General features: G+C 39.8%; 1 protein-coding gene across 1 annotated transcript in view; it reads right to left on the bottom strand.

The window, feature by feature from the left end:
* Nucleotides 1-6,926: 6,926 nt before the first annotated feature.
* LOC134206766 (uncharacterized) overlaps nucleotides 6,927-15,469 on the bottom strand; it is a 43,917-nt gene continuing 35,374 nt past the window's right edge. The window contains exon 5 of the mRNA XM_062682492.1: nucleotides 6,927-7,328. Within this exon, the coding sequence (XP_062538476.1) occupies nucleotides 6,927-7,328 (402 nt within the window). The remainder of the gene's footprint in view (nucleotides 7,329-15,469) is intronic.

The following is a 15,469-nucleotide window of genomic DNA, read 5'->3' as shown; positions in this document are numbered from 1 at the left end:
ATATAGAAAGCTATAACAACTTCCGCGGATTTGCTCGTTCAGTTGCGAAAATCGGATGGCGGTTGGCGTTGCTATGGGGGACGCCCGTCCAACGCTCGACCATCAACCAGTAGCCACGACATATGACCCTCCTCACATGTAATCATTTTCAGATCCAAACAACGGCAAATGAACTGACCTTATAGACTACTATTGATGGACAACTGGACTGTGACAGGGTAAGCAGGAGCGATGTTCACTTCTACGCTATGAAGAAAATCAATCAGCATGATGACAGCACCTCATAATCACAGAGGTTAGACAAAAAGGTTGAGATATGCAAAATTTTGTCGAAATTCATTAGCACATATTATCATAACTTTGCATGGAATTATCCGATTTTTATGAAACCATCGGACGCAGTAACTCTTCTAATTTTCTGTCCTTATTCTAAATCTCAGATCGGTTCACGGGCACCGCAGATGTTCCGGGTTTTCCGAAGTTTATGACGGGGAAGGGTCATTTGGCCGACAAACCATTAGGCCGAAACCCATCTGGCCAAAAGTCATTTGGCCGAAAGGGTCATTTGGCAGAGAGGGTCATTTGGACGAAAGGGTCGTTTGGCCGAAAGGGTCGTTTGGCCTAATGGGTCATTTAGCCGACAAGATCATTTGGCCGAAAGGATAATTTGGCCGAAAGGGTCATTACTTCGGAGATGGCTTTTCAGTCTTGACAAAATCAAAATACTGTTATTTAATGTTGTTCAACGTTTGGGTCCGTTTGGGACCTTCCTCAGGGACTCTAAAAGATTTTTTTTTTAACTTTGTAATTATTTTTAACTAGCAGACCCGACGAACTTCGTTTCGCCTAAAATTGATTAATTCTCGAGTTATGAAGAAATTGATTTTATTTGGAGCAGGGAAAAGCCCGCTTGAGTAGAGCAAAATCCCTTCCTCAAGCGGGCGCAAAACCTCCTCTTCTTTTATATCAACAGAAATTACAATTTCCAACAGATACAATATTTCTTAAGACTATTACAATTTTACAATTAAAGAATACTTAATGTCTATCCTGACTAACTATTTATCAAAGGGTGTTTGTGTTAGAAGCGGCAAGTATTCGGCAAAACTTTTTCAGAAATAAAGCCCTTGATATATCCCGACGCTCGCTCAACAACTCTAATCCAATGAGCTTACAGCGGTCATGGTAACTTGGTAGGTTGTTTGGATCATGCCAGTGGAGATGCCGTAACGCGAAACGAACAAATTTGCGTTGGATTGCTTCGATACGCAATATACTGTTTTGGTAAAACGGTGCCCAAACAACAGAAGAGAATTCTAGAATCGATCATACCAAGGAACAATACAGTGCTTTCAAACAATGGATATTCTTGAAGTCTTTAGATATGCGGAAAACGAAACCAAGCATCTTAGAAGCTTTGGAGGACACAAATGCGACATGATCGTTGAAAGATAGTTTTGAATCTAATAGTACGCCCAGATCCTTAACGACGCGTTGTTCGTTGATTCGTTGTTCCAATTTTGTAGCAGTAGTCAATCGAGGAGCGTTTGCGCGAGAATGAGATCACTGAACATTTGTCAGCATTAAGTACCATGCGGTTTATCTCACACCAATCGATGAACACGTCAAGCTGAGTTTGCAAGAAATAGGCATCAGAAGCGTCATTAACAATCCAGTAAAGTTTGAAATCGTCGGCAAAGGACAACTTAAATGATCTTATAAGCTGGTGAACGTCGTTGAGATAAACTAGGAAAATTAACGGCCTTAGGTGGCTACCCTGTGGTACACCTGAAGTAGCGGGAAAGTATGATGAGATGGAATCGCCAATCTTAATGGCCATTTCACGACCGGATAGATAAGATTCAAGCCAGCAGAGGAAAGGTCCAGAGAAACCGAGACGTCCGAACTTAGCAATCGCAATCTTGTGGTTGATTTTATCGAATGCTGCGGAGAAATCAGTATAAATTGAATCCACTTGTTGTCTTTTCTGCAGAGCTCGAATGATGAACGATGTATAGACGGTCAAGTTGGTACTTGTTGAGCGCTTCGGCATGAATCCATGTTGATATTCAGAGATGTAATCGCGACAGTTATGAAACATAAAGTTATAAACTACTTTTTCAAATAGCTTTGAAATTGCACACAAGGCGGCTATACCACGGTAATTGCTGACCTCCCGTTTGTTGCCTTTTTTAAAAACAGGGAAAAGGTAGGAGTATTTCCAGTGATCGGGGAATGTCCCATTTTGAAGCGATAGGTTGAACAGTGTTGAGATAGGTTCCCAAGCAGCACATTAAATTATAATTAAGTTTCTGTGATTGATTTAGAACAATTTTGATTTCCGGATTAATGGTTTTAACACTTCTGTATAACTCATATACAACGGAAAAAGCGCAAGAGGTGGAGTCAATATAAAACATAATCAAGTTGCATTTGATATTTTGGTGCAACACAATTATGAGTGATATACAACGTATTGCAAAATGAAAATAAATTTAGCTGTCAGTATAGTCAACTATTGGAAAAAAGATCTTGTTTCTGTGTGCGATTAGAGTTTCATGATAATCAATGGAATCAGTAAACTTTTATATACTGCTGATATTGTGTTCAAATTTGGGAATTTTCATTGGCGGATTACAATTTTTGGTAAACATGTATACGAAAATCCTTTATTTGACACGAGCCCACTGGAAAATGTTAAATCATTGCATAAAATTTGAATTATTTCCTCTGAAATGTTCGCCATATTTTCCAGCAAACCTTCGTGTCTAGGGTTACCAAATGCATATTCGCTTCCTAGTAAAATTATGAGTAATAATAATTTGATCGTTTCGGATCTCATTTAAGCATAAAAGTTTTAGAACATTTCGATGAGGTAAATTTAATGTGACCAGATGTCCCACTGCATTTTTCAACTTCGTTTTACAAATTTATTACAATTCATACAACCTTACAAACATTTTCCCATTTTTTTTGGCCAAAATCTTTGCGAAATGCACTTTTGGAGAGTCACTTTGGAGAAGTGACACAATCCAAATAGGCGTCCCGCGTTCGCAGGACGCTTGTTGGTCACATTAAGTAAATTAGTCATAGGAAATAGCAACATAGGAAAAAGTAATGGGATTTTTTTTAATGATCGCTTATATAATAATCGCTAATAATACCGCATATAACGTAAGCACTTCTATCGTTTTCTAACATACCATATAAATAAAAAATCATTTGTACGAAAGAAATCTTACATGGGGAGAGTGGGGGTTCTTAAAACTCAGAACAATTGCTTATTTATTATGTGTACAACCCCTAAACTAAACCTAGCATATAGATTTTAAATTCAGATTTGGTTGCATGATAAATTGCTTTATTGTATAATTGCATCGTTTGTTTAAGATGCATATGTGACATTTTAGGGCAAAAATTGATTTTTATAAATTCTAAATCCACTTCAATTGAGAGCAGTACTCGTAGCTTCCCAAATAGAAATGCCTCAGGGCATTGAGTTTTGCCTGTAACTAATAATCTGTAGTTTTTTTTTCTGAAACATTAATATTTGACAAAAAAAGTCTAAGGATGTATTGTTTAGTATTCAATCAGACTCACCAGATCCTGTGCAAGATACCCAATTGACTGAATAGTGTTGGTAGATATGCGAATTACATATCCCTGAGATTAATTTGTTCATTATGAGTTAGACTTTATTAGTAACATACTCTTTTTATTTGCAATTTGATAATTTTGATGTGATAAACTCTTGAATACTTCACAATTCAAATACAATCAAGCAAATAGATAAAAATAGTAACCCTATCCATATGGCTTACGTTTTGTTACATATAAGTCATCTAAGAAACTCCTAAAGAACACTAATGTCAGTTAAGGTGTATTAAATAAGGTACAACGAAGTTTCATTGCAACAATAACAAATCCATAATAAGAGACTTTTTACTCCAGCTTCATTTCATCGTTTGATTGAATAGACGATAAAAATAAAAGAAAATAGTTATCCTGTTGATCTTTCTGAAGATGAAGGTAAGTAATATAATACAATAATCGTTGGCGAATGTACCTAACTGACTTTTATCCAGGTGAGGGTATTGATGGACCACGGATGATGTTGATTCCAATCACATAATCACCGGAATTATAACCAGGACTTTTGATAAATTATCCTCTTAAAAATTACTGCGCTTCCGCAATGGGAGAATAACGGAAACCTCATTCAATTCCAACGGCCTCAAAAACTGGAATTATCGATTTTCGTATTCCTAGTGTGCATGCAGAAAAGGCTCTGAATTATTTATATTTGACAAAATATCGATTACAGTGTTAATTAGAGTGTAAAGAATTTTAAGTAAAAGTTTAACTACGAAGTTATATTTAATAATCAAATAAATATACATTAACAACTTGAAGTAAGTAATTACGATTGGTGTTGTCTTTCTCTGCAATTCGTCAGTTGTTTAGAAGATTTCAAATTACTCAATAGTAACAGAGCACTAATTCATGAAGTTGTTAATCAGTTACATTATTGTTATTCTCATACTAAATGTTTTTATTGAATAATTTTGAAACACTAGTCATAACATGCAGATGAAAAACATGGGTGACAACAGTATCACACATTTATAACTTATGGTTGGCAACTAACAGATATACAACTCACTTACAACTCTTTCAAATATTTTTCTAATGCTATGAAGTTGCATGTGTTACTTGGGTTTTGATAAGCTTCCGGAGCACTTCTTCAGAACGAATGCAGGAATACCATCGGGTCCAGAGCTTGTTGAGGCCTTGATTGAGCAACAAATATTTTCAACCATTTCAACATTGACGAATGGATGATTACCGACTGGGGGACGAACAGGAACGTTGATAGCAGCTGTACGAACTTGATCCGCATCCAGAGCTTCTTGAGTATAAACGCTTGATAAATGACTTTTGAAAAGATCACAGATTCCTTCGGTAGATGAACGTTCAGTGGTACCCATAGACATGACGGTAGGTAGGCCAGATTCTTTTCGCTGGTCATTGACGTAATTCCAGAATCCTTTGGGATTATGCCGAAGTTTAAGTTGAACTTTTCTTTGGTAAGCGGAAAATAGCCTTTTGTTCAAACGTTTGTAACGGGAGTTTGCCAAGAGGTAGATTTGTTTGTAATGGCGAGATTTGAACTTCTAGTAATCTCGAAGAGCAGATCGTTTTAATCTTTTAAAACGCTTCAGACGTTTATTACTCCAAGGTGGGTTTGGCGGAGACTTGCGGGAACGCTTCGGAATGAATTGATCGATGGCATACAAAACAATATTGCTAAATGCAATTATTGAAGAATTAATATCCTGGTCGATGATGGTGCGCCAATCTATGTCCAAGAAGTAGGTATTCATACTAGTATAATCACCATTTTTGAAATCATAGTATACTGCTTCGGAAGAATCCTTAAACACGCAAGGTATGGCACCGCAAATTTCTATCAATAGAGGCGGGTGATGAATCGACGATCTAACGAGCGCAGACGGAGCTTCTATTAATGAAAATTTGACATCTCCCTCGATACTACCGAAACACAAATCGAGCATCCGACCGTTGTTGTTCTGCACAAAGTTTAATTGAGAAACTCGTGCCAAGTTATAACTATCGATAAGCTTTGCGACTGATGGACAAATCGAGGAGCGAGAGGCATCAGGACAGAGGTACTGCGAATGGCCCGGTTTCCATTTAATATTAGGTAGGTTGAAGTCGCCAAGTATCAATACATTGTCTCTGATACTCATTTGCGAAATGATCCAGTTGAGCGAACCGATGTGTTGATCGATTACATTCGTGTCGTGCGTGCGGTCAGGTGGAATGTAAAGAACGCAAACAAACAAAGTGTGGGTTTGAAAACTTATAGCTACCCAAATTTGCTCAACTGCGTCAGTATTGGGAATTGATATTTGCCTAGCCTTAAAATTAGATCGCAGTGCAAAAAGCACCCCTCCGCCCGATCTTTTATTGCTGTTGTTGGGATTACGATCCAAACGAAAAACGCTGTGAGATTCACCGAAAACCTGACTGGACATGGTATTTGCATTTAACCATGTTTCGGTTAAAGCGTATGCATCATAGCTAGAGTCAGAGCTGGCGAGACGATAATCGGAGACACGCATATTAATTCCTCCAACGTTTTGGTAGTAAATCAACAATTTTTGATTCATACCATTGTTGAAATTATTCTTGCGTACTGGGGTAGTACTCTGGGCTGTGCTTGATTCGATATTTGAGGATGTGCAGTTCTGATCGGCAACGTTGAAGCGGAGGAAATATCTGCTGCTGGCGGTTGGCCCGTGAGGCAACACGTTGACGTGGTGAGGGTGTATTCTGCGCTGAGAGCCGATTGCGCCCTGCTAATAAAAAAATTTGTTGCGATGTGTTGCGCGTGGAGAAAGGTTTGATAGAGACCCCGGTAGGCCAAAATTGTGGGGAGGTTATTGTTGCTTCGAGTGTGACAGGAACGCTTATTTTGAATGATACAAACGTTAATGGCATGGTTTCAGAACGATCATGTCTTACTAATTTCAGGCAGCTGATCAATGATCGATCACAACTCACTTTGCTAGCAATGAATGATATAATATTATCAGGAGTTTCATGGGGCTGGAATCTCGTTAGGTAGTACCAGCTAAACGATGTGGACGGTGGAGCCACAGAAAGACTAGGGCCGGCCGGAGGTAAAGTGTGTGAGATGCTACCTGAGTTTACATTGCTAACAGAACGTTGAACATTATAGGAGGCGGTATTTAATTGTGATGAATAGTGTGTGCTACTTGGACAAGGCATCGAAATTTGATAATTTGATGGCAAGGGAATGGATCTCACTTGATTTGTTGATATAGTGGGACCAGTACAATGTTGATGCGGTGGAACAGATGATACAATCGATGGTACGTTCATTGATGTGGCTGGAAACGATGATGCTGTTGCGTTATCGGTGCTAATCGATCGACTCCTGATGCTTGGGGATACTTGGTTGTTGGATGTGGCAACAACAGCAGCAAAGGTGGCTTTACCGTGGGTGGCTTGAGCGGTGGTAGCATGAACGGCGGTGGCTTGAGCGGAGGTGGCTTGAACGGTGGGGGCTTGAACGGTGGGGGCTTGAACGGTGGTGGCTTGAGCGGTGGTGGCTTGATCGGAGGTGGTTTGGGCGGAGGCGGCTTGAACGGATTTGGCTTGATCGGACGGTGGTTGTGCGGAAGTGGTGGCATTGGAAATGCGAGCAGCGGATGCAGTTTTATTATTATTGCCCGTGGAAGCAGAGATATCAGTGATTGGAGCGCAGAAATCATCAGCATCTGCAAAGAGAGGAACTATAACATCGGTATGATCAGACGTACCAACTGAAACGTCAACTCTCATTCGTTTGTCGTTCCTCGGGAATGATGATGTTGAACTGGATGTCCGGTCGCGTTTATTTGCTGCATTAGCATTTGGGGGAGAGGTACCATTGATGAAAGAGTTGAAAACTTCGGTGAATTCAAACTGCATTCGGTCGAGTTCTTCGTGAAAATTTCTGGAATTGCTATGTTTCATTTGTATGGGAGCCCCCCTTCCAAAAAGGAGAAGGGTCTGGAACCATCTTAAGAACCTTCCCCGGCCCCAAAAACCTCTGCATACAAAGTTTTACGCCGATCGGTTCAGTAGTAAGGAGGGGGCCCTCATTAGACGTGCGGACCCCTGCGAGGCGGCTCTGTCCCAGTGTGGGGATGTAACGCCAATAAGAAGAAGAAGAAGAAGAAGGTTCAGTAGTTTCGGAGTCTATGAGGTTCAGACAGACAGAAATTCATTTTTATGTATATAGATTAACGGACCGAAACGTTGGACAAGATTAAATAACAGTGTTATGATTTTGTCAAGACTGGAAAGCCATCTCCGAAGTAATGACCCTTTGGGCTAAAAAAGCCTTTCGGCCAAATGACCCATTCGGCCAACCCAAGTAGCACCGAAAACATAACTTTTGATTAAGCGTATATGAAATTAGTCTAAAACCAGTCGTAAAAGTGTATGACAAAACAAATATGTCTCAAAGTTGTCTAGACAGTCAATTTAACATTACTTATTTGTAGCGAACTAGATCTTTTCCTAGCTTGCTGTAATTGAGCCACAAGAAGTTTATTTTAAGTAATTTGTTAGTCTTTCCCCGGTATGCACAAACAAGTTCTGTAACATTTTTACTAAAATGAACTTGTATAAGGGAGCTGTGACAAAATGTTTTTGTAATGCATTTTGAAAACCATTTTAAAACATAACTGTTTACATCGGATGGCTTGCGCTACTTATTTTGAATAGTTTGCCCTGAAAATAAGACGGGAACAAAACATTGGTCGTTACCATGTTAATTATGGAAAGGTGTAACTGAAGAGTAGCGAAGGTTAGTTATCTATGTACGACAAATATCAGATTCTTCTACAGTAAAGACATGTTTTATTTACTTTTACATTATTTACTTTTGAATTTGAACATTTATGTCCTCGAATAGTTATTAGTTTTTAATAACGTCATTTGTGTAACCAAATTCGGTATAGTGCAGCATGTTCGCGGCCAAAACTTCGTGGATTTGAGTTCGAATCTCCTAATAGCCAAAAATGTTTTTTGCACTACATACATGCTTCAGTTTGTTTCTTGAAACATATTTTGAGACTAAAGTAAATTATGTTTCATACGCTCCACCTTCTGCGCTTTTTTAGTCGTACAGAAGTACAAATGAAAGTCTCGAACACTAAGACACAATACTTGTGCGTTTGTCGTACAAAAGCCATATTATATCATATGGAACAAATTGTGTTGCTTGGGAAACGACCATTTCGGCCAAACGACTCTTTCGACCAAATGGCCCATTCGGCCAAATGACTTTCGGACTAATAGTCTGCTCTATATCGTTAATTTGTTGATATTTTTCGGTGAAAACTAAACACACATTTTGCATAATTTTGCATAACGTTTCGGCCTACTGCTTTTCAGCCATTATCAGATCTGAAATTTATTGGAACAAAGTTAACAATTTTCATTTAAAAAAATTCAACAATTTTCTTCTACCCACTTGCAATTATTCAAACGTTCACCACCAGTGTGGTTTTCAAACTAAAAACCCTCCTTAATTTCTGCATCTCACACGATGCTCTGCGTGACGTCACCCATCTTCTCTTCGTGTTGTATGTGTTCAGAGTGATCGTATTTTGCACACTAGTCCATTGTATGCAGAATTAATTCCACCACATTCACGCTGCATGTTGATGGTTCTGTCGTCACGAATTAGCTTGATATGGAAAGCCTCTGCCTATCCCCAAAGGAAAAACCAAAAATGTTGTGTATGGCATTCCGTGCGGTACCGATGATGGGAAAATCTATGTGGGACAGACAGGCAGAATGCTGGACACAAGACTCAACGAACACCAGAACAACATGAAGAAAAAGGAGGCAAAAACGGGTCTAACACAACATTTCCTGGAAGAAGGACATAATTTTAACTTCAGCAAAACCGAAATCCTAGAGAGGATCGAAAACCAGGAGAGCAGACTGATAGCAGAGGCTTTCCATATCAGTTTTCACCGAAAAATATCAACAAATTAACTATATAAAAGTTCACGGTGACCCAAACCCTACCAAATAGTCTGTTCGACCGAATAGTAATATTTGGCCAAACAGCTTTCGACCTAGTGGCATTCGGCCAAATGGGTTTCGGCCAAATGACCCTTCCCCGTTGAAAATGCAATTTTTCTTCAACTTGCTTTTCCCATTAACTAAATCTCATTTGCTGACAAATTCTGGCTGCATATAAAGAATCCGTCAAGACATTTCCTTGAAAACGGTTTCGGAAATATGAAGAAATGATAACAAATAGGAATAATGCGATTATGGGTTTCTAGCTGGATAGGTTTGCGAGACTGTGTACCCATTCCATTCCACATACCACAATACAAGGTACATGCACCATATTCGATACAGGTCGATAGATCGCGTGAAAATCTCGAAAACCCGATGTTCGATTTAAAGTCGTTTTTTACGAGATTTTTGGAATTTAAGGTCACTCCTGACGGAATCCAAGTTCCAAAGTGCTCGCGTTTTCGGGGGCACACCACTCGATTCAGATGCGGCGCACAACTGTCATTTTGTTGATTTAGCTTTGCTGCGTCGCAGCATGCGTGAAATAATAAAAATGACAGTTGTGCGTTGCTTCCGTATCGAAAACCCGAGCACTTTTAAACTTGGATGCCGTCAGGAGTGACCTTAAGCGGTCTTCGGGATTTTTACAAAAGTTTTGTTTTACGCGTTTTTTTTTAAAGGTCGGGAAACATGAAAACCGGGAAAATTCGGTTTTCAATGAAGTCGTTTTTCATTCGGCTTTTGGGATTTACGTTGTTTTTTTACGCTGATTTGATTTATGCGGAAAGTATCCCCGCGTAAAAACCGTCTCCAGTGTAATTTTCGAAAACTGATAGAGGAAGCAAATCGTACTTCCTGCCTTTAACTCCGTTGTTCCTCTTTGTTTTTAGTTTTGGAGACTTTCGGTCAACATGAGATCAAGCGGCTGTACTGATCATTGGATCACGTCAATTATATGATCCTCAGACCATTTATCAACGGTTCTGGTACATATCCCTAGTGTGAATATGGTGCATGAACCGTCGCTTCAGCGGCATTTAAAATCCATGATCTTCTTTTTCCTGAAGATGGGGCTAATACCTAATGCCATACAAGGAGAAGTATTCATACACAATGATACGACCTCCCCCGAGTTTAAGTGTTTTTTATAAGCTCTCTCTGTCTACATCGGTTTTTGATAGCATCATCGACGGAGCTCATTTTTCGAGATCCACTTGTGAAGTCAAAAAGCCCAAATTGGTTGACGAATACTTACATTGCAATACTTGCTTCTGCGTGATTTTTGTTGATAAACACCAAAAGTCGTGCGGTAAGATGCGCGGCTACAAAGCAAGACCATGCTGAGGGTGGCTGGGTTCGATTCCCGGTGCCGGTCTAGACAATTTTCGGATTGGAAATTGTCTCGACTTCCCTGGGCATAAAGTATCATCGTGTTAGCCTCATGATATACGAATGCAGAAATGGTAACTTGGCTTAGAAACCTCGCAGTTAATAACTGTGGAAGTGCTTAATGAACACTAAGCTGCGAGGCGGCAATGTCCCAGTGGGGGATGCAATGCCAACGAAGAAGAAGAAGACACACCAAAATTCACTGGCGTATAAAACAGATACCACGTTAGATATTCGAAATTGGTTGCGTTCGTTAATCTGGTTGGATCTCCTTCCGTACTTCTATGCCGATCTAAGCTGTGGAGCTTACCACCTGTGGTCCAATACCACTCTTGTGAGAAATTTATCTACCCAGATGCGAACGGTGATGGCCACCAACTTGCCTTGTATTTATGTATTTATGTATTTATGTATTGATACAAACACTAACTCGGTGAGATTGTTTCAAAATGTTTTTAGCATGTCTTTAATGACTAAATCCAAATACGCATTGGATTGTAAAATCCAGAGGTTCGCTAATGGATCTATCATCCGCAGTAGAAATACTAGAATAAGAGATCGGCAAAGACGCCATCTTGTTTCCAATCGAACCATCAAAAGCGGTTCCATTTCGACTTGTTTACTTTTTGCTCCCATAAGAAGCAAGCAAAAAGTTCAAGTGCTGCCAGTATTATTTTCACGATTTCATGCATTTTCATACGTTGCCATTTCGTCAGTTTTTCACTCCGCCGGTCTCTGTTTATAGGGTTGCTAATCCGCAGGCCTCTATGCGCCTTCAGGGCCGCGCGCGTGCTGAATGTTTAGGCACTATACGATTTTGATCTTCTAGAATAGGGACCATCATCCTTCCACGAGAGCCACCGTTTTGTTGTCTCCATAGTCCATAGTCCGTATATCGCGTTGAAAAAGCATGTTTTGCAAACATTGTATCTCGTTGAAATGTATTTTTCGATTTGTCGACATATCTAAGGTCAGTTTATTATCCCAAAGAACTTTTATTGTTTGTCGTCTATTCTATAAACATTTGAAGATCGCATAACAAAAATCAAAGAAAAAATTAAATACTTTGTTTGCAAATCCCAAAAAATCACACATAAGTGTACGACAACTAGGAAAGCTAACCCTAAATAAGTCATGTGACAAATCAACTTGCATAACAATGGTTCTACTTCTGCATAACTTGAATCATTTTAAAAAAAGGCATGTACTACCGTGAATCGCAAGTCAATCCAATCTGTATATTGTATCCATATGAGAGGTGAGACTGACTTGCGATTCACGGCAGTGTATATATAGAATGCGCATATTCAAGCAAGCCTCTTCGGCCAATTTTCCAATGGCGGCTGCAGTAAAAATTGTCAAAACAAATCAAAAATTATATGAGATTGTAATAGAACCCTTGAATTCAATGTCTTACCACCTTTCAAGCACAGTTACCTCCTATCCAACCAGAACGGCTCTCGATAATTTGTATTATAAACAGAACACACAAATCTGATCCTTCATTGCTCCCTGGAGTCGTTCACAAATGCTATCGTGTAGCAATCTCGGGGGTTGAAATTTTTCATTTTATGTATTCTATTCGCTACATTTGTTCACGGAATCACATCCCTGCAAAACTCACATGGGTTTCCCCATCCCACTCAAGAGCGCTTCATCTCAACATCATAAAAGCGATCCCTCGTCAGCCGCTTATTTGCTTGCAGGTCATTTGAATGAGTGAAATATTCATAACATTTTTTTTTGTATTCACTGTGGACTCGTTCTCTCGGTGCTTCACGGTTTGAATAGATTTTCTTTGCACTGTTTGGAAGGTGGATAAATGTGTAGCAGGAAGAGTGCATTTTACCGATTTCCTTCCTTTGCTTCTGTTCAGGAGCTCATTTGCATAATCCACAGGAAATCCTTCCGGAACGCTGGAGGGTCATACAGAAAATCTCCCATCATGTATAATTCATTCGGCACGAAGGCAAAGGTCCGCCATGGATACCCATAGTACGGATGCCCATAAGCTTCCCCCCAGAATATCCTGTTCTATGATGCTGCACACAGGGCTGGCTTGATCCACTCATTTTGACACGAATAAGAGTGACTGAATAGCTCACTCTTTTGGGTTTTCTTATATGTTCTATCGACGCGTTGATCAATTCGGGTAAAACGTTCTTCAATCTTGATGAAAGATACTATTCAAGATGCACTATACAGATTTCGTTTTACCTGTCAAGAAATATTGTAACAACGAAATGCAACAAAATTAGGGACCTACAAGCTGTAAGCATAATTGTAATAAAAGAAAAGAATAAAGAATAAAGAATAAAGTATAAAAGTTAAAAACCAATTTCTGCAGGCGCCACATTTTTTTCAAATGTTAACACTCATTTAATAGAGAAAAATATCCTTTGTCCAGCCCTGAACATACACCGTGTGAGACTGACTGGCTGTTCTCAAGTGTTGGCAATGGCCCGATAAGACAAAGTAAACTACATATGTAAAGCATCATCAGCAGCATATCGTCTGTACAGCCCAGAGAGCAAACATTAGATTGACTCACAGCGGAAGTGTAAGGCCTTGTTCCCGATGATGGGGTTGACACATTGCTGTAAGGCAGGCGATGACGTCCGGTTGGACTGCCATCAGCTTGGTGCCGAATGCTGGTTCGGGGTGCCATGTGCTTGTGCGTAACGACTTTATAAGATGAGAAAACGGCAATGTCCGGCTTCTAATCTCGGAAAAACGATTCGATCGAAGCCGTTTAAGGAACTGCATGCTAGTTGGTTTGATGGTTTGGATGCAGCACAAGCAGGAATGTCAATCCGTGCTAGTTGAATCCAACTTGTTGTTATAGCCTATGTCATTACATGCACACATGATGACTAATTTGTAAATGGGAGACCATTGACGCTTGCTGCATTTCCAATCACAATCATCAAACCGACTCGGAATGTTAAGAATGTTGTGAAATAAATGTCTCATTCGGGTTTGAGAAATTGCATCTGGAAGAGGGTGTGATTTGTATAGCACAATAGGTACATGAAGTAGGGAGAGAACAAAGTGTGATTCCCGTTGATTTAGCATGAGGTTTGTTGTGTTGTTGTTGTTGTTGTTAATGTTGTTACTCGTGGATGCCAAGGCATGACATGCCATTCAGTTTAATTAGGGAGCTTGATACCGTTGGAAAGAGTTACTATTTTTATAACTCTTTAAATGTTCGAATAATAATTTAATATTTTATGGTATTGACAATTTGCAATTAGGTATAGAATAAAAGCTATCAATCATGAATTCAACTGGAATGCAGCTAGCTAACTAGCTAGCTGCAGATGAGTAATCGTGGTGGTGTCGACTACCTGAAAAAACCTGGAATGTTTGGAAGTTTCAGGGAAAGGAAGTTTCAGTTTTTCACATCATCGTTGCTTTTATTACCGGTCTTATGAGCGTTCTGTACATGATATGTACAGTTGGTGCGGTTGTGAATCTTTTTTTACCGCAGTTTCTTCCGGAGCCCGTAGTAGGTCCGACTTCCACAGATTATACGCCTTCGTATTTCACGACTATCATTGTTATCAGCCGTTAGCAAAGATGCGAGGTAGACAAATTCATCGACCCTCTTGAAGGTATCCCCGTCTATCGTAATACTGCTTCCCAGGCGGGCCCTGTCGCGCTCGGTTCCGCCCACAATCATGTATTTTGTTTTCGACACATTCACCACCAGTCCAACTTTTGTTGCTTCACGTTTCAGGGTGTAAAGTGTAAAGTGTAAGTGTTTCAGGGTGTAAAGTTCTGCCACATTTGCAAATGTTCGGCCAACAATGTCCATGTCATCCGCGAAACAAATAAATTGACTCCGCATGAAACCCTCCAGCGCAATGAACACCAGACACGATTCGAACGAGCTGGAGTATTCACCCGAAATCTTCACACAGTTTTGCACACCATCCACCATTGCTTTGATCAGTCTGGTAAGCTTCCCAAGAAAGCTATTCTCATTCATAATTTTCCATCGATAGACAGATGGTGCGTTGGAACTAGGGTGGTCTAACCGGTAGTACCGAAACCGGTAATACCGGTATTACCGGACAATTTTGGGTACCGAAAATACCGGTATTAGAGACGAAAAATACCGGTATTTTCGGTATTTCAAATGTTGCTGTCAGTAAAAAAAATCTCGAATAGTTTTCACCAACATATATCAGATGAACTGCCTGTAATCACATATCTTTCCCATATAAATAGGAAATCCAGCACATACAGTATCCCCCCGCTTATCCGGACCTCGCTAATCCGACGACTCGTTAGTCCGGATCTCGCTAATTCGGAAGTTTCCGGATTAAAAAGTATCAACACCCATTTGAACACATTATGCTGTCAGTTTTCAAATTTGTGCTGTGATTTTGTTTTGATTCATTTGTATGGATTTGACAGTCGGATTAACGAGAGAAACCTC

This window comes from Armigeres subalbatus, chromosome 1 (genome assembly GCF_024139115.2).
Source record: "Armigeres subalbatus isolate Guangzhou_Male chromosome 1, GZ_Asu_2, whole genome shotgun sequence".
In the NCBI taxonomy this organism is placed as follows: Eukaryota; Metazoa; Arthropoda; class Insecta; order Diptera; family Culicidae; genus Armigeres; species Armigeres subalbatus.
The sequence above is the reverse complement of the archived record's forward strand: the minus strand, read 5'-3'. Positions and strand labels throughout refer to the sequence as shown.